A 19,720-nucleotide genomic window follows, 5' to 3' on the forward strand; every position below is an offset into this window, starting at 1 on the left:
TAAATATTTTTTTTTCTCGTTTTATTTTTCAAATTTTGAAAATATTAAATTCTGGTCAGATTTTGGTCAATTTTGATCACAAATTAGCTCAAAAGCGTCATAAGTAGGCTCATTTTTAATGCTGTGGTATTTCATTATGATTTAATAACTTTCAAATTTGCCACCCATGTCACTGGTTGGTACCCTTATTTATGGAAACACCCATATAAAAGTGCAACGGCTGTAGAGATAGGTTGGAATATCAGGACTACGCCCTTCGCTTATCAGAGATTCAGTTGTCTTCTAACTGTAGAAATAGCTACTGAACCTGGTAGCACGTTTCGCTTTTGTATCTGATTATGTTGACTGTTTTACCGACGGAGCTCTCAGTGTAGATGGAATCAATGGTGGATGAAGTCTTAGTGCAGAGAAAGAAAATCAATTACATGTGATCCCCTGGATTCAGCTAAGTTCATGAGAATAGAATTAGGTGGGTGTAATCAAACCCAGCTGGATAATGTTGGTAAGGATTAAAGAATGATGTAGTAAACAATGTTAAAGACCAAAGAATGTTCAAGAGAGATCAATTATCATAGAAGGATAGGAATAGAGGTTGAAGTATTTCAAGAAGAGGATGGTAGCATTTGAAGAGAGAACCTTTAATGTAGTAGTTGAGAACATTCAATGGTCAGTTTAGTAAGAATGGGGTCCCAGTTAAGAGGTAATTTAAACTTAAATACTTCAACGTAATATTCCAAATAAAATTGATGAACTCTATTTTAATCATTTATGCAAAGAGTATCTAGAGTTAATAGATCTAGAGTTAATAGATCACAAATAAACTGCATAAAAAACAGCACTGGCAAATAAACAATTCGGTATGCACCACACCTTTGTAAATTGCAGATTAAACCAAAATTGGGGACACTGTGGACAGTGAGGAAGGATATCCAAGTTTACAACAGAATGTGGATCAGTTGGGAAGGTAGGTCAATGAATGGCAAATAGAATTTATTTCTGACAAGTGCGAGTTGTTGCACTTTGATATGTCAACCCAGGGATGGATTTACATAGTAAATTTTAGAGCTCTGGAGAGTATTGCAGAACAGGGGATCTGGGAGTAATGGTGTTCAGTTCCCTGGTAGCGTCAGGTGGACAATGTGATAAAAAGGACTTTGGTTCATTTGACTTCATAGAGTATAAAAGCTGGGACATCATGATGCAGCTGTTCCAAGTTGTTGGCAAGACCACACTTCTACACTTGGGAATACTATATGTAATTCTAGTCGCCAAGCTACAGGAAGGATGTCATTAAGTCGGAAAGGGTGCATAAGGATGTTACCTGGGCTTGAGATATTGGACAAACTGAGACTTTTTTTCTTAGGATCATAGAAAGCTGAGGTTTGACTTTATTGAGGTAGGCAGAATCACGAGGGGCATGGATAAAGTGAATGCTCACCAGTCTTTTTGCCAGGGTAGAGGAATCTAAAAATGGAAGGCATAACCATTTTGGTAGAGGGGAAGAAGTTAAGAGAACTTCAGGGTCACCATTTTGGCTAACCCTTATTTGGAATGGCCTGCCAAAGGAAGCTATAGAGGCCGATGCAATTCAGACTTTTAAAAATACATTTGGACATATATATGGACAGGAAGGGTTTAGAGGGCTTTGTGTCAAATACAACTGTGGGAACCGTCAGCATGGACAAGGTAGGCTGAAGAGCTTGTTTCTGTGTTGTATTTGTAAAAATAACAGAAGCACAGAAAGTTTACAACTTGAAAGAGTGCTTGGTCCATCTTACCAGTGTCATTTGAAAAGAAAGTTACCCAGCCTGGCCTCACCTTCTATCTCTGAGTCTGTACTCTGCAGGTCAAGTTCTGCCTCTATCAGCCTCTCAAGCAGGGAGTTCCAAACTCCTACTATCCTCCTCACAGAAACCATTTCCTCTCCCCTACAATACTTCTAATAATTACTTTAAATCCACAATCCTTAGTTATTCAAGAAATAGGTCCCTCTTATTTTTGTTATGAAAGCATCTCTTAAGATGTTTAAAAAAGTCTCCTCTTAGTCTCCTGTTCCACAGAAAACCTAGCTTATTCCATCTTCCCCGCTTGCTGCAATTTTTTTGGTGCTGGCAATGTCTTCATAACTCTTCATTGGTGCAAAGAAAACTTTTGTTATGCGACAACCAAAACGGAATGATGTACTCCAGCAGTCATTGACGAACAATGTTGCCAGTAGTAAAATTACCTATCTATTCTATGCCTTCACAAATAAAGGGGACCGTTCTTAACCACCTCACTGACCATTATGCTACTTTTAAAAAGTAAAGTGGACATGTATTTTTAAGTTTTTTTGTTCCACCACACCTCCCATTTATTGCGCATTTTCCTATCACATTGTACCTCTCCAAATGTATGATCTCACATTTGTCAACATTAACTTCCATTTGCCATTTTACCTCCCAACTGACTACATGATCTCAAATCACCCTGCAACTTTTAGCTTTATTCAAGAGCAAGTCAAGAATATGCAAGTACTAAAATCAAAAAGCATAATTTGCTTTTGATGATTTTTTTGAAAAGCTTGAAATTGATTTATGGCTTTACATATTCTGACACCTGCATGGAGAGGATTTTATATTTATCCATTCAAAAAAAGGACTTTGTATTGGTGCAAATCGATGGTCACCAAGAAAGGATTAAAATTTGAACGGAAACTGCAATTTTAAAAAATCCTGCTGATTGCAAAATAACTACATTTGTCTATTCAAACCAACTCCTATTGCAAGGCTGAGATTTTACCCAAATCTACAGTGGAGCTCCAAAGTAAACGAGAACAACGTTTTTCCTGGAAATGTACTGCACACTGATACAAGAGATCCACATACTGGACTGCATACATATTATTTGAATGTTAATTGATCAAATTAGGCTTTCTTCCCATTTCCTGAGGATGTTTAAATAAAGATCCCCCCCTTTTACCCCGCATCACTATTCAGTTTAAAATTAAAAATAGTTTTAACTCAAACTCACCAACTCAAGGTTCTGAACCACGGTAATTCATAAGAACGATAAACTCTGTAACCAATTGTGATGATCTCATGAAAACACTTGATTTGAACATAGAGAACCTGAAAAAAATAGATTATGTTACTGCCCAAAATACAATAAAGCAAACACATGCTTGTATTGCTGTAATTGCTGTTAGAATTGCTGCAAAAAATATCCTTTATTTAGAAAACCTTAACATTCCACAAGGGAGTTATGGAGACAATAAGGAGAGGTTGTTGGAAAAAAGGTAAATCAGTGATGTTAATCCGAAATAAACTGTTCCTGAATTTATACTGTCAAGTTGGTGCTGAACTCAAAGCTGACAATTCATCAAATTGACAATATAGAAAAAACATTTATTTGTGGAAATTTACAGCAGTCATCAGCAGTCATCAACGATGCTATGAACCAACACTTGATCACTGATAACCAGTTAGGGATTTGCTCAGACAACTAAACTCCAGACCACATCAAAGCCTTGGTTCAAACATGGATCAGATGTGACCACACTTGACCATGTGTGAAATCAAGATGCCGAGTTATAACTTCAATCAATGAACATCAAAGAACAACAAAAGAATTGGAGTCATATCCTTCCACATGTCATGATATACATTGTCACAAATCAGTCAACCCTGCTCGATTTGACCAGAAACCGCCTTAAACATACATTCCCTCTGCCACTGACAGAGGCTGCAGTGTGCACTATTTACAAAAGCACACTGCAGGTATTTTCCAGGCTACTCTGACAGTACTCCTCATACGTTATGCCTTTACCATCAAGAACAAAGCCAGCAGGTGCATGAGAATATCATCATCTGCAGATTTTCCTCTACGTCACACGCTATCTTAACCTGGAAATGTATCCAGGACAGTATCCTTCACTGTCATGGGGCACCCACCACCCAAAAGATTCATCAGAAGGACTGCAGCAGTTCTAGACAGTACCTCATCACCATCTTCTCAACAGCATTAGGGATGGAACACAAAAGCCCAGGCGGCCAACCAGCGTGCTTTGAGCGCATGCGCGGATCCGGCGACCATCTCACGTAAGTATTAGATCGACGGGCCCCAACTGCGCAGGCGCGGACATGTTGGGTTCCCATTGAGACGTCAAACACGAAGGTATTACTGCAAGTTTCTTTACCATTCAAGTCAAACACTTTCTTTCAATTAAAAAGTATTTAATATTACTAATAAATAAAAATAAGTGTTCTAAAATTATTTACTAACCACAAGCATGAGTACAATGGGTCCCAAGTAGATGATGAGAAAGAAAAATGAAATCATGGCAAGTGACAAGATCCCTCGAATCCACCAGTTCTTCCATCTGCAAAACAAAACAAGATCATGACTTATCAGTAATTGAATTGAAGTAGACCTAATTTCACAAAATAAAAAATCTTGCAAAAAAGATTTTACAAGTTTCTACTTTGCAGTAAAGTCTTCCTCGTAACAAAATTGTTAAAAGCATAATTTCATAAAGAAAGTTATCGAACTAAAAAACTAATTTTCATAACAAAAATAGATTGGAATAGAGACTGTGGTACAGAGGCCTAAGGAAACATGAGAATAATAGAACAGTAGTGTTGGAAAATAACTGCAGATGCTAGTACAAATCAGGTATCACAAAATGCTGGAGTAACTCAGCATGTCAGGCAGCATCTCAGGAGAGAAGGAATGGGTGACGTTTCGGGTCGAGACCCTTCTTCAGACTGAAACGTCACCCATTCCTTCTCTCCTGAGATGCTGCCTGACCTGCCGAGTTACTTCCGCATTTTGTGATAATAGAACAGTAAAACATTTCACCCCCAATATACACTTCACCTCCAATTTCCATCCTGCCCTTAAATATACCTGGACTATCTCCGACGTCTCCCTCCCGTTTCTGGACCTCACCATCTCCATCACAGGAGACAGACTAATGACGGACATTTATATAGAAACATAGAAAATAGGTGCAGGAGTAGGCCATTCGGCCCTTCGAGCCTGCACCGTCATTTAATATGATCATGGCTGATCATCCAGCTCAGTAACCTGTACCTGCCTTCTCTCCATACCCCCTGATCCCTTTAGCCACAAGGGCCACATCTAACTCCCTCTTAAATATAGCCAATGAACTGGCCTCAACTACCTTCTGTGGCAGAGAATTCCACAGACTCACCACTCTCTGTGTGAAGAAATGTTTTCTCATCTCGGTCCTAAAAGACTTTCCCCTTATCCTTAAGCTGTGACCCCTGGTTCTGGACTCCCCCAACATCGGGAACAATCTTCCCACATCTAGCCTCTCCAACCCCTTAAAAATTTTATATGTTTCTATAAGATCCCCCCTCAGTCTTCTAAATTCCAGCGAGTACAAGCCTAATCTATCCAGTCTATCTTCATATGAAAGTCCCGCCATCCCAGGGATCAATCTGGTGAACCTTCTCTGTACTCCCTCTAAGGCAAGAACGTCTTTCCTCAGATTAGGAGACCAAAACTGCACACAATACTCCAGGTGCGGTCTCACCAATGCCCTGTACAACTGCAGTAGAACCTCCCTGCTCCTAAACTCAAATCTTCTTGCTATGAATGCCAACATACCATTCACCTTCTTCACTGCCTGCTGCACCTGCACGCTTGCCTTCAATGACTGGTGCACCATGACACCCAGGTCACGTTGCATCTCCCCCTCTCCTAATCGGTCACCATTCAGGTAATACTCTGAATTTACTATAAACCCACTGACTCGCACAGCTATCTGGACTACACTTCTTCCCACCCCTGCAAAAAGTCTATCCCCTACTCCCAATTCCTCTGTCTACGCCGCATCTGCGCCCAGGATGAGGTGTTTCACACTAGGGCTTCCGAGATGTCCTCGTTCTTCAGGAAACGGGGCTTCCCCTCCTCCATTATAGATGAGGCTCTTACTAGGGTCTCTTCTACATCCCGCAGCTCCGCTCTTGCTCCCCCTCCCCCCACTCGCAACAAGGACAGAATCCCCCTCGTTCTCACCTTCCACCACACCAGCCAGCGGATCCAACATATCATCCACCAACATTTCCGTCACTTACAACGGGACCCCACCACTGGCCATATCTTCCCATCCCCTCCCCTCTCTGCGTTCCGCAGAGACCGTTCCCTTCGTAACTCCCTGGTCCACTCGTCCCTTCCTACCCAAACCACCCCAACCCTGGGCACTTTCCCCTGCAACCGCACGAGATGCAACACCTGTCCCTTTACCTCCCCCCTCAACTCCATCCAAGGACCCAAACAGCCTTTCCAGGTGAGACAAAGGTTCACCTGCACCTCCCCCAACCTCATCTATTGCATCCGCTGCTCTAGATGTCAACTTATTTACATCGGCGAAACCAAGCGCAGGCTCGGCGAGCGCTTCGCTGAACACCTGCGCTCGGTCCGCATTAACCAAACTGATCTCCCGGTGGCCGAGCACTTCAACTCCCCCTCCCATTCCCAGTCTGACCTTTGTGTAATGGGCCTCCTCCAGTGCCATAGTGACGCCCTCCGGAAATTGGAGGAACAGCACCTCATATTTCGCCTGGGCAGTTTGCAGCCCAGTGGTATGAACATCGACTTCTCCAACTTTAGATAGTTCCTCTGGCCCTCCCTTCCCCTCCTCCTTCCCAGATCTCCCTCTATCTTCCTGTCTCCACCTATATCCTTCCTTTGTCCCGCCCCCCTGACATCAGTCTGAAGAAGGGTCTCGACCTGAAACGTCACCCATTCCTTCTCTCCCGAGATGCTGCCTGACCTGCTGAGTTACTCCAGCATTTTGTGAATAAATCGATTTGTACCAGCATCTGCAGTTATTTTCTTATACTTCTTAAACATTTCACCCATTTGTAAGAGTGAGATTTTCAAACACAAAAGGGAATAGAAGACATTTGGACAACATGTTGGTATTTATCGTCATGTGACAAAGGTTTTACTTCTTTGCCTTATTTCCAAACCTTCAAGTTCTCTCCTTACATCCACAATTGTATCAAACCTAATGAACTTTATTTTTAGCCTCAACCCAATACGAGAGGTAAGCCCAAGGAAGTCATCAGGCAAGTAGTCGACTGTTTTTCAAAATCCTCGCCTGACCTTTATAACCTTGTTCCCTCAATTGAGTCAAAGCAGAATTAGACCATTTCTCTGCACGCTATGCTATCCTTTCATCATTTAAACAATCAATATTAAACCTACAATAAAAAATTCTAAAGCCACACCTTGCACTGTTTTTCATCAGATCAAGTAGAACTGTATCAAAATTATCGCACCCATCTAAAGCTTCAATATCTCTCAGAGCTTTATGCTGCAATAATAGTCAGAGGCTCAAGGTTTCCTATCAATTAAATATTACCCTTTGCTTTCTATAACCTTTAACTCTGATAACCTTTAATCTTACTCAATATTACTCGAGGTTATAATGAGGTGCATGGTCCAGGTGAGCTTTAGTTAGTGTACTAAGCCATAGTTACAAGCTCAGCAAACAAAATGGTGCTTAAAAATAAAATGGAATTTTAAGATTATGTATCCTATTTTCTTCACAATATCTTAAAATATGGGATTATACAGTTAAACCAACAATATTTCAGCCTCTGCTTAATAAGTTTGTTTCCATCTTTAACATTTTAATACTTCAAACATTAATCAAAATCAAAATTTGATTGAGAATTGTTTAATGTAATGGACTGCTCATCATCAGTAGGTGTTAAGAATGCAACTGTAGGAGCCATTTTGCGTTTATTAGTTATTTTAGTACATTATTATATTACTTTGTATCCTGCCGTATTTTTGGACTAAGAGGTTAATACTATGCTTACGTATGGGCTGGGCAGAGCCAGAGAGCATCCAGCTCCGACGTATTTCTTCAGTTCACGGAAGAAGCGGCTGATATAAATCGGCTAAAGAGCTTACCGATCAGTAAGAAATCTCTGCTGGAGATAAGATCTGGCAGTGCATAGAAGTCACGTAGGGTACGGTAGGACATTAGATTTTTACCAAGCTAATCAATAACAAGTCGATGACAAGAGATATGCCAATATGTTATATTGCATCTTCAAATAAATGACTAACTAATTCAAACGTTATGGAGATCTCTGTTGTTGATTGGTTGCGTGTAAGAAAATATCATTCCACCTATCCTACGTCAACGGAAGCTTTAGAGCTTGATAAGAAAGACGTGGTGGCCGTAATACCAACTAAAAAACACCCTGCAGCAGAAAACATTGGAAAATGGGAAGCCTTCAGCTTGGATATTATTACATCCTTGAACTTTTTTTGTTAAGGTCATTGGTAAGTGTTGTTGTTTCACTTCAGAATTTGTGGTCAGCAAGTTTGCAGTACTAACTTTTATACCCTTTCAGACAGAACCTAAAATTCAATTTCTTGAAAAAGAACCACACCAGAGGTAATGCAATTAAAAAGAGTATAACTAATGCTCATTTTAAAAATATAGCAAATCACATTTACTCAAACTGAATTCAAACCATTTTTTTTCCTCCACTCCATTAATATTATTTTTCAGATATACAGCATCAATTACATAGTTAAATACAGCTTAAAAAATCCAGAAGAAAATCAAGCATGATCCCACTTTTGAAATGTGTTGCTGCTTCTAACTTTTATCTAAATGGAGTTCTTTCATTCCAAAGAACATAACATTTTCCTTATCAAAGATGAACTAACTGCCTTGTAACTGCTCAACTGGCAACATTAAAAAAATATAGGCATTGCAATTGTCTCTCCGTACAACACTTTTCTGTGCGATTACTATCAAGCCATAAATAGTAACACATAGGAATTTGCCTCCACAAACTGGTTTTACAATTCTTGCATATTTATATGCTACATTATATAACACATACTTTCTGAAGATGGCTTGAGGGGAAGAGCAAGTACAACGTGTCTTCTGTTACTGATAGGTGGAGATATTACTTTAATAATACATTAAGTAATGAAAACGGAGTAGTGAGCCCAATACATATGTGGGCTTGGATGTTAAAAAGCCAATTGAGTATGAAAGCAAGCATGATAAGCGTACATGGTTTCTGAAATTTACTGATGCTCAAAAATCCCAATTTGGGCACTACCTCCAATATTAACAGCTGGAGAGGATTAGCACTGTATCTTGGCTGAACTTATTACCTAAACCGAGTAGTGAACTTTGCTGCCTACCTGATAAGGAAGGATTCCAATTCGCATTAAACCTAGAAAAAAGTGCTTCAACATGCTGCAAGCCTGAAATTATATTTCAGACAATATTATTGAATAAGTATTGCTCCAACATTGTCTGGCAATGCCAATATATCTTTTAAACCATATTTGGTTGTCCCATTCAACACAAATATCTTTCGTTTATACAAAGCCTTGAAGCATCCCATCTATTCTGCATAAAGAATCTTGACTCATTTAATTATACCTGGACTGTGTTAACCCATAAACAACTAGAGGAATGCATTTCCATTGCTAAGAAATGCAAGCAAATGACAATTGATGCCAGATCATTAAAATTTAACATCAGATTGAATGATCTTTTGTTAACTGAAGGTAATAAGAGATATGGGTAAAAGGCAGTTGTGTTGAGAGACGGAGGAGTTTTAAGAAGCTGAATGGCCTACTAATGTTATGAAGTTTCCTCTGACTTGAGAAATTTCTTAAACTGTGTGAACAGATTTTCTGGAATAGACAAGGGAAAAGTCTAGAGTTTAACAATAGCAATTGATATCACCTTGAAAACCAATGAGGCATGCTGAAACTTAGTTATTTAAATAGGCTATTACAACAATGCACTGCAGTACTGATCATACTCAAGATGAACAGAAGCAGTAGAAAATGACCTACAATAAAGGCAGGGTGATTTCATCAGCAAATTCCAAGTGCAGAAATCAATCCTCATCATTGCTGCAATGCGGTCTCCAGGCCTGATTGACAGGCTAAATATCTTGCGTTCTTCTGGCCAGTTATGTTGGTGCAACTCCATCTCATACAATCTGTTTTAAATACTCAAGCCAGAGCAACATTTGCACATCTTGCAGTTCCACAATTCACATATTTAAAATCTCTGTGATAATTGTACATAACTTTTAGGGTCCTGGAGGCTAGATAGACATGACAAGAATTACCATTAACATCTTGTACAAGTATTACAAGGAAAGATCCGAGACTCTCCCAATTTTTTTCTGATATGGTTTTCTGCCATCCGATATCACCAGAGAATAATAAACATTTTATTCCTGCAATCATTGAACATACTGTATACACTAAATAATTGTTTAACAAAACACCATTGTCCTCACACCTGATGAACAATTATTCTTGTTTATTTAAAAGCTTTTTTAGAAAATCTATTCAATGCAAATTCATAGAATATGAAGCCTGGCCTTTGGGCCAAACCCATCCACACAAACCAAGCCCATCAAAGCTAATCCCATTAGGCTGCATTTCGTCCATATCCCTCCAAATCTTTCCTATCCAGGCACCTGTCCAAATAGCTTTTAAAATATTGTTATTGTACCTGCCTCAACCACTTTCTCTAGCAGCATGTTCCATAAATGCACCATTCGCTTGTGTTTGACAGTTGCCTCTCAAGTCCTTTTTAAATCTTTCTTCTCATTCCTTATACCTATACCCTCTAAGTTTTGACTCCTTCACTGGAAAGGAGACTGTGGCTATTCACCTTATTTATGCCCTTCATGATTTTATACATCTTTACAAGTCACTCCTCATGCTCCAATGAACAAAGCCTGCCAAACTTCTCCCTTTCACTCAGGCCCTCGAGTCCTGGCAATATTCTCATCAATCATCTTTTCAATCTTTCAACCTGAATATCTTTCCCATATCAGGTTGCCCTGATTGATGATGACCAACATGCTGAATTCCTTTTTCACCACTTGTCCATCAGTAATGCCACTTTCAAGAAATCGGGTGTGTACTCTTAATTCGCTCGCTTCTACAAATCTATTCACTGTAAAAGTCCTGCCCTAGTTTTACCTCAAAATATGCAAGACCTCATTTAGCTGAATTGAACACAATTTGCCCTTGCTCCTCCAACTTACCTGGATGATTACGGTCCTGCTATAATATACTGAAGATACTATCGTGTATGAAGGTAGACAAATCTCCTGGGCCTGATCAGATATACCTGAGGACTTTGTGGGAAACCAGAGAGGAAATTGGTTCCTCTCAACCAGGAGTCCTGGTTGAAATTTACGAGTTGTCCTTAAATACAGGAGAGGTGCCGGAAGACTGGAGGGTGGCAAATATTGTGCCTCTTTTCAAGAAGGGCTGCAGGGAAAATGCTGGGAACTATAGGCCAGTGAGCTTAACATCTGTAGTTGGAAAGTTACTAGAGAGTATTCGGAGGGATAGGTTATACAGGCATTTGGATGGGCAAGGGCTAATTAGGGATAGTCAGCATGGTTTTGTACATGGGAGGTCATGTCTCACAAATCGGATTGAATTTTTGAAGACGTGACCAAAATGGTTGATGAGGGCAGAGCTGTAGGTGTGTACATGGATCTCGTAAAGCATTTGACAAGATTCCACCTGGTAGGCTGATCTGGAAGGTTAGATTCTATAGGATCCAAGGAGAGATAGCTGAATAGCAAATTGGCTGGATAGCAAATTGGCTCCATGGAAAGAAGCAGAGGGTGATGGTGGAAGATTGCTTCTCGGACTGGCTTGTAACTCGTGGCGTGCCTCGGCGTTTGGTGCTGGGCCCGTTACTGGTTGTCATCTACATCAATGATTTGGATGAGAACATATTGGGCAAAATTAGCAAGTTTGCTGATGATGCAAAAGTGGGTGGTTTTGCAGATAGTGAAGATGGTTGTGAAAGATTGCAGCAGGATCTGGATCAATTGGCCATATGGGCTGAGAAATGGTTGATGGAATTTAATACAGAGAAGTGTAAGGTGTTGCATTTTGGGACTTCTAACTAGGGCAGGACCTACACAGTGAATGGTAGGCCTCTGGGGAGTGTTGTAGAGCCGAGGGATCTAGGAGTGCAGGTGCATGGTTCCTTGAAGGTCAGGTGCACCTCATCCCTTTTGTACAGATCACATCTGCCCCAATCTGTTAATCAAAAACCCACATCATCTCAACATCAGCCATCAACTGTAAACCTTTAACTTTAGACAATCTTTTCTTTAGTTCCTATACCCACTTCACTTGGTTTCCCCTAGTAAATCTTATGAATTTATAAGCCAAATATTTTATGCTCATGCACAGAAAGCTGGGTTACATTTGTCCACATTTGATTACATTTTGAATTAATAAAATTAAGACAAGTCATGGATAATCCATAGACACCACAGAGAATTGTAAAACAAGACTGATCAGTTATGCCAAACTTTAGTTGTCACAGTTATAGATTCAGAGCACAGAAACAGGCCCTTCAGCCCACCAAGCCCACGCTAACTATCGGCAACTCAATTTGATTTTTCCAGCTATTCCAAATCCTACCACTCACCTACAGCTCCTCTCAAACCCTACTACTTACTTACACTACAGGGGCAATTTAGAGTGGTCATTTAACCTGTGCACAAGCAAACTGAGGTACCTGGAGAAACCCAAGCATTCACATGAAGAATGTACAAACTCCACATAGACAACTCCTTTTAGGATCTCATATCATATCATATCATATATATACAGCCGGAAACAGGCCTTTTCGGCCCACCAAGTCCGTGCCGCCCAGCGATCCCCGTACATTAACACTATCCTACACCCACTAGGGACAATTTTTACATTTACCCAGCCAATTAACCTACAAACCTGTACGTCTTTGGAGTGTGGTAGGAAACCGAAGATCTCGGAGAAAACCCACACAGGTCACGGGGAGAACGTACAAACTCCTTACAGTGCAGCACCCGTAGTCAGGATCGAACCTGAGTCTCCGGCGCTGCATTCGCTGTAAAGCAGCAACTCTACCGCTGCGCTACCGTGCCGCTACGATGGGATGCTGTGGTTGTGTGGCAGTGATGCTAAGAGCTGTGCTACTGTGATATCTGACACATTCAAGAAATAAAAGCTAAAATAAAAAGTATCATTAAAAGTTTACATAGGATGCTGGAAATGGAAAAAAGCACAATGTACTTAAAAAGCAGCAAAAATGCCAAATTCACAGAAGCACTGATCAAAGCAGTATCATGCATCAAGAGAAGTTGGAGGCTACAGCCAGGTGGAATTGTCGGAGATAATCACTAGCTCTTTCTAATTTTGTCAGAGATGAAAACAGATATCTGAGAGTGAATTGTTCAATTTTCCTTCTATTGCAAGAAATATCTTTGCTTTAATAACTGTAATGGTGATGTTAATAAATATGGGCGGCATGATGATGAAGCGGTAGAGTTGCTGCCTTACAGTGTAAGAGACCCAGATTCGATTCTGACTTTGGGTGCTTGTCTGTACGGAGTTTTGTATGTTCTCCATATGACCTGCGTGGGTTTTCCCTGGGAGCTCCGGTTTCCTCCCACATTCCAAAGACATATAGGTTTTTATATGTTAATTGGCTTGGTAAATTTGTAAATTGTCCCTAGTGTGTGTAGGATAGTGTTAATGTGCGGGGATCACAGTCGGCACAGACTCGGTGGGCCGCAGAGCCTGTTTCCATGTTGAATCTCTAAACAAAACATTGAATATTGCATATTCACCTTACACAAGATAGAATGGTTTGTGAAGAGAGAGTGGAGAAAAGACAGTAGATTGACTAAATATTAATACATTTCATACACCACAAACCAAAATGGTCACCTTGACGATAACCCTGATAACGCCTTATTGAATACTTCTGGAGTGCTGTCATTCGAGGGCGGAACATCAGGAATATCCAAATCGCTTTTTACGTCTGGATCACCAACTTCCAGACCTGCTCCATCATCCCCATCAATCTCCTGAATCACAAAACAAAATAAAAAGTTAACTGAGAATTTTACACAAGGATTCAGCCATTGAAATAAAATGTTCATGGAAATCAATTCAGAATTATTAAAAATGTTGGAGACTACTTGGGAGTTAGTTCTGTGACGTTCTTTACATTTCGTGTGAATCACTCACAAATATTTTATGTGCGAGATTAAAAGGTATCCTGTGCAGCATCCAAAGCAGCATCATTACTAGAACTGAAGCAGATGATTCGGCAATAAGAAAATTCAGGAGAGGGTAAACTCTGTAAGTAATGATGCTTGTCAAGACGAGAGATGAAATTTAAGGATGACAATAAAGTTCAGCATTTCAAAACTGAAGTGGTAGACTGAGTCTAGACTGAGATGAATGCATATGACTAATAAAACATTCAAAATCAAAGTAAAGTTGAAAGCATTAAAAATTGTGGAAGGAAAGGATACAAGATTCTGGGTATATGGTTTGGGTAAACCAAAAGCAGTATCCTTGGCTGCATTAAGACAGTCCAATTGCAAACAGTGAATAAATAAGGAAAAATAGTATATTACTAAAACATGGTAGGCAGATAGAGATGGAATCGGAAGGTAAATCAGGTGTAGACACAAAATGCTGGAGTAACTCAGGACAGGCAACATCTCTAGAGAGAAGGAATGGGTGACGATTCGGGTCGAGACCCTTTTTCAGGTAAATCGGGTGTATGTGAGAGAACACCACCAATTTGAACTATCCCAAAGTAAAAAGCTATTCATTTGATGAAGGAAAATCTTTTTAGAAATGCAATAACAATCAACACACACTGTACAATTCTAGCATCATATTATTAGCAAAACTATTCCTTTCTCTCTTCATTGTAAAAATGGACGGTGTGGAAAAAGAACTTTTTCACTCTTGCATTAACATTGGCATTATCATACAAGCAGTCACGTGGTGTGCTACGTTGTACGCCCCCCAAACAACTATTAAATTTTTAATATAACAGTACTGCACACAGACAAGCCCACAATGTCCATGCCAAATATGATGCCTTGAAACTAATCTCCTATTCCTGCATATAATTCATATCCCTTCATACCCTCTACATATCCATGTGCATATCTAAAAGCCACTTAAATGCCATTATCTTATCTCCTCCACCACCAACTCTGGCACCATTCTCTGTGTGAAAACATTTGCTCCACACACCTCCTTTAAACTTTTCTCCTCTCACCTTAAAGCTGTGCCCTCTAGCCCTTGACATTTCCACCCTGGGAAAAGGGTTCTGAATATCTACCCTATCTACGGCTCTCGGCTTTTTATATGCTTCTATGAGGTTTCCCCTCAACCTCTGATCTTCCTGAGAAAAATCTTCTGCATCTTCTCCAAAACCTCCACATCCTTCATGTAATGGGGCAACCAGAACTGGACATAATACTCCAAAAGCAGCCTAACCATAAAACCATAGTCCAATAAAGATGCTACATCCTGACTCTTGTGCTAAATGCCCTGACCAATGAAGGCAAGCCTGCTATATACCTTTTTTATCACTCTCTCTACTTGTTTTGCCACTCTCAGGAATTGTGGACTTCAACCCCAAGGTCCCTATGTACATCAATGCTGTTAAAGGTCTTGACATTAACTGTATACTTACCCCATACATTTGATTTCCAAAAGTGCAGCACTTCACACTTGTTCAGACTAAACTTCATTTGCCATTTCTGCAGTTGATCTATATCTCATTGTCTACAAGTCCACATATTTTGGTGTTGTCTACAAATTTACTAATCAACCTATCAACATTTACATCCAAATCATTTTCTATGCAATCACAGAGGTCCCCATGCGAAACTCAACCGGTTACAGAGTTGCACCACAACCCTGTCTTCTAAGAGTATCCCAGCATCAAGTATACATGCACAAAGATCAGAGGAAGTATTTTATGAAGTCTAGTGCATACAGAATCGTAAACAGCCAAACTGAAAAGGTCATGAATTCAAAAGAGGACAACACTTGATTATTTCAATGTCATCCACAACAAAATCCTCAATCCCTTCTCTTCCTTATTCACACTGACTTTATGAAATTAAGGTACCCTTCCACCTCAGAACAAAGTGACATACTTGTTGCAAATGATTTTCCGCATTATTGGCATTGGTTTATTATTGTCATGTGCTCCATGATAGTGAAAAACCTGTTTGCATGCTATCCAATTAAATCATATTAATACATGAATACATAGAAAATAGGTGCAGGAGTAGGCCATTCGGCCCTTCAAGACTGCACCGCCATTCAATATGATCATGGCTGATCATCCAACTCAGTATCCTGTACCTGCCTTCTCTCCATACCCCCTGATCCCTTTAGCCACAAGGGCCACATCTAACTCCCTCTTAAATATAGCCAATGAACTGGCCTCAATTACCTTCTGTGGCAGAGAATTCCACAGATTCACCACTCTCTGTGTGAAAAAAAACATTCTCATCTCGGTCTTAAAAGACTTCCCCCTTATCCTTAAACTGTGACCCCTTGTTCTGGACTTCCCCAACATCGGGAACAATCTTCCTGCATCTAGCCTGTCCAACCGCTTAAGAATTTTGTAAGTTTCTATAAGATCCCCCATCAATCTTCTAAATTCCAGCGAGTACAAGCCGAGTCTATCCAGTCTTTCTTCATATGAAAGTCCTGCCATCCCAGGAATCAATCTGTTGAACCTTTTCTGTACTCCCTCTATGGCAAGAATGTCTTTCCTCAGATTAGGAGACCAAAACTGTACGCAATACTCCAGGTGTGTTCTCACCAATGCCCTGTACAACTGCAGCAGAACCTCCCTGCTCCTATACTCAAATCCCCTTGCTATGAATGCCAACATACCATGCGCTTTCTTCACTACCTGCTGCACCTGCATGCCTACTTTCAATGACTGGTGTACCACGACATCCAGGTCTCGTTGCATCTCCCTTTTTCCTAATCGGCCACCATTCAGATAATAGTCTGCTTTCCTGTTCTTGCCACCAAACTGGATAACCTCACATTTATTCACATTATACTGCATCTGCCATGCATTCGCCCACTCACCTAACCTATCCAAGTCACCTTGCAGCCTCCTCACAGCTAACACTGCCCCCCAGCTTCGTGTCATCCGCAAACTTGGAGATGTTGCATTCAATTCCCTCGTCCAAATCATTAATATATATTGTAAATAGCTGGGGGCCCAGCACTGAGCCTTGCGGTACCCCACTAGTTACTGCCTGCCATTCTGAAAAGGACCCGTTTATTCCTACTCTTTGCAATCAAGCCATTCATAAGTGCAACAGATAGTGCGAAGAGAACAATACCAGTGTGCAGAATATAATTCCTCATCATTGTAGCAGAATACGTCCAGAGAAAAAAAAAGTCCAATGTCCACAATAAGATAGGTTGGAAAATTAAGAAAATACCCTAGCTTATGGAAGAACTGCTCAAAAATCTAAAACATCGGGGGTGAAGCTGTTCTTGAATCCGGTGGTACATGTTTTCAGGCTTCTGCCCTATGGGAGTAGGGAGAAGAGGGAATGACCGCAGTGGGAAAGGTACTTGACTATGTTGGCTGTTTTTCCAGGGCAGTGAAGTGCAGATGGAGTCAACAGTGGGGAGTCCAGTCTGTGAAATGCAGAGCTGTTTTCCAAATCAAGCTGTGATGTAAGCCAACAGTATGCTTTCTGTATTGCATCTACAGAAGTTGGTAAAAGTTGTTGGAAATATAGTGAATTGGCAGTTTCATGATCTTGGTGTACTTAATCGTCATAGCTTCAACGTGGTTGGTCCGAGACAGATTCCTGGTGATATCTACACCTGGGAACCTGAAACTGCAAACCATTTCCATTTCAGTACCATTGATGCTGATTGGGACATGTACTTCCTGAAGTCAATAACTAGCTCCTTCAACTTCATGGGGATGCTTGTTGTCCTGATACCAACATTACTGAGCTTGCCGTCCCCTTCTTGTACTCTAACCCATCATTGTGCATGATCCAATGGCGTCATCTGCAAACTTATAGATGAAGTTAGAGCAGAAGACAGACACAAAATGCTGGAGTAACTCAGCAGGACAGGCAGCATCTCTGAATAGAAGACTTCCAGTCTGAAGAAGGGTCTTGACCTGAAGCGTCACCCATTCCTTCTATGCTGCCTGTCTCGGTGAGTTACTCCAGCATTTTGTGTCTATCTTCGATTTAAACCAGCATCTGCAGTTCCTTCATACACATTAGAGCAGAATCTGATCTAGGGAGTATAATAGGGAGCATAATAGGGAGCTGAGCCAGAGATCCTTGCTGGGTGAACTGTTAAATCTGTAGACAGAACAAAGGCAATGCAGAAGTTTTAATCTGTAATAATATCTCACAGATTAAGGAAGAAATCAGAACAAATCTATTTCAATATTATTGTGTAATACAATCCAGACCTGTTGAGCAATTACAACAGCATTCTCTTTAGGCACATGTGGTTAAAGTGCACAATGTCAGATTTTAATGAAGGCCATTTTTATACATTTTGGTTTCACCGTGTAAAAATTACAGTAGTGTTTATACATAGTCCCCCCATTTCAGGGCACCATAATGTTTGAGACACAGCAATGTCATGTAAATGAAAGTAGTCATGTTTAGTATTTTATTGCATATTACGCAATAACGCTTTGAAGTCTGCGATTCATGAACATCACCAGTTGCTGGGTGTCTTCTCTGGTGATGCTCTGCCAGGCCTGTATTGCAGCCATCTTTAGCTTATGCTTGTTTTTGGAGCCGACTCCCCTTCAGTTTTCTCTTCAGCCTATAAAAGGCATGCTCAATTGGGTTCAGATCAGGTAATTGACTTGGCCACTCAAGAATTGACCATTTTTTAAGCTTTGAAAAACTCCTTTTTTGCTTTAGCAGTATGGTTGGAATCATTGTCTTGCTGTAGAATGAACCGCTGGCCAATGAGTTTTAAGTCATTTGTTTGAACTTGAGCAGATAGGATGCGTCTATACACTTCGGAATTAATTATGTTACTACCATCAGCAGGTGTATCATTAAAGATAAGTGAGCCAGTATCTTCAGCAGCCATACATGCCCAGGTCATAACACCCCTACCACCGTGTTTCACAGATGAGGTGGTATGCTTTGGATCTTGGGCAGATCCTTCTCTCCTCCATACTTTGCTCTTGCCATCACTCTGATAGAAGTTAATCTTCGTCTCATCTGTCCACAAGACCTTTTTTCCAGAACTGTGGTTGCTCTTTTAAGTACTACTTGGCAAACTGTAACCCGGCCATCCTATTTTTGCGGCTAACCAGTTGTTTGCATCTTGCACTGTAGCCTCTGTATTTCTGTTCATGAAGCCTTCTGCGGACAGTGGTCATTGACAAATCCACACCTGAATCCTGAAGAGTGTTTCTGATCTATCGGACACGTGTTTGGGAACTTTACTTTATCATTAGAGAGAATTTGTCTGTCATCGTCTGTCTTCCTTGGCCTGCCAGTCCCTTTGCGATTAGTAAGCTCAGATACCAGTGCTCTTTCTTCTTAATGATGTTCCATACAGTTGATTTTGGTAAGCCTAAGGTTTGGCTGATGTCGCTAACAGTTTTATTCTTGTTTCTCAGTCTCATAATGGCTTCTTTGACTTTCATGGGCACAACTTTGATCCTCATGTTGATAAACAGCAATAAAAGTTTCCAAAGGTGATGGAAAGACTGGAGGAAAGACTAGGTGCCGAGAGCTCTCTTACACCTGCATTAAGGCAATTAAACATACTTGAGCAATTACAAATGCCTGTGAAGCCATCTGTCCCAAACATTATGGTTCCC

General features: G+C 40.5%; 1 protein-coding gene across 1 annotated transcript in view; it reads right to left on the reverse strand.

Annotated features, from left to right (window-relative positions):
• The window catches only part of cds1 (CDP-diacylglycerol synthase (phosphatidate cytidylyltransferase) 1), a 78,757-nt gene that overhangs the window by 35,169 nt on the left and 23,868 nt on the right, over window positions 1-19,720 (reverse strand). The window contains exons 2-4 of the mRNA XM_078411097.1: window positions 13,771-13,910; window positions 4,264-4,360; window positions 3,013-3,110 (exon numbers count right to left, since the gene is read on the reverse strand). Coding sequence (XP_078267223.1) covers window positions 3,013-3,110; window positions 4,264-4,360; window positions 13,771-13,910 — 335 coding nt within the window. The remainder of the gene's footprint in view (window positions 1-3,012; window positions 3,111-4,263; window positions 4,361-13,770; window positions 13,911-19,720) is intronic.

This window comes from Rhinoraja longicauda, chromosome 1 (genome assembly GCF_053455715.1).
Source record: "Rhinoraja longicauda isolate Sanriku21f chromosome 1, sRhiLon1.1, whole genome shotgun sequence".
NCBI classification, from domain to species: domain Eukaryota; kingdom Metazoa; phylum Chordata; class Chondrichthyes; order Rajiformes; family Arhynchobatidae; genus Rhinoraja; species Rhinoraja longicauda.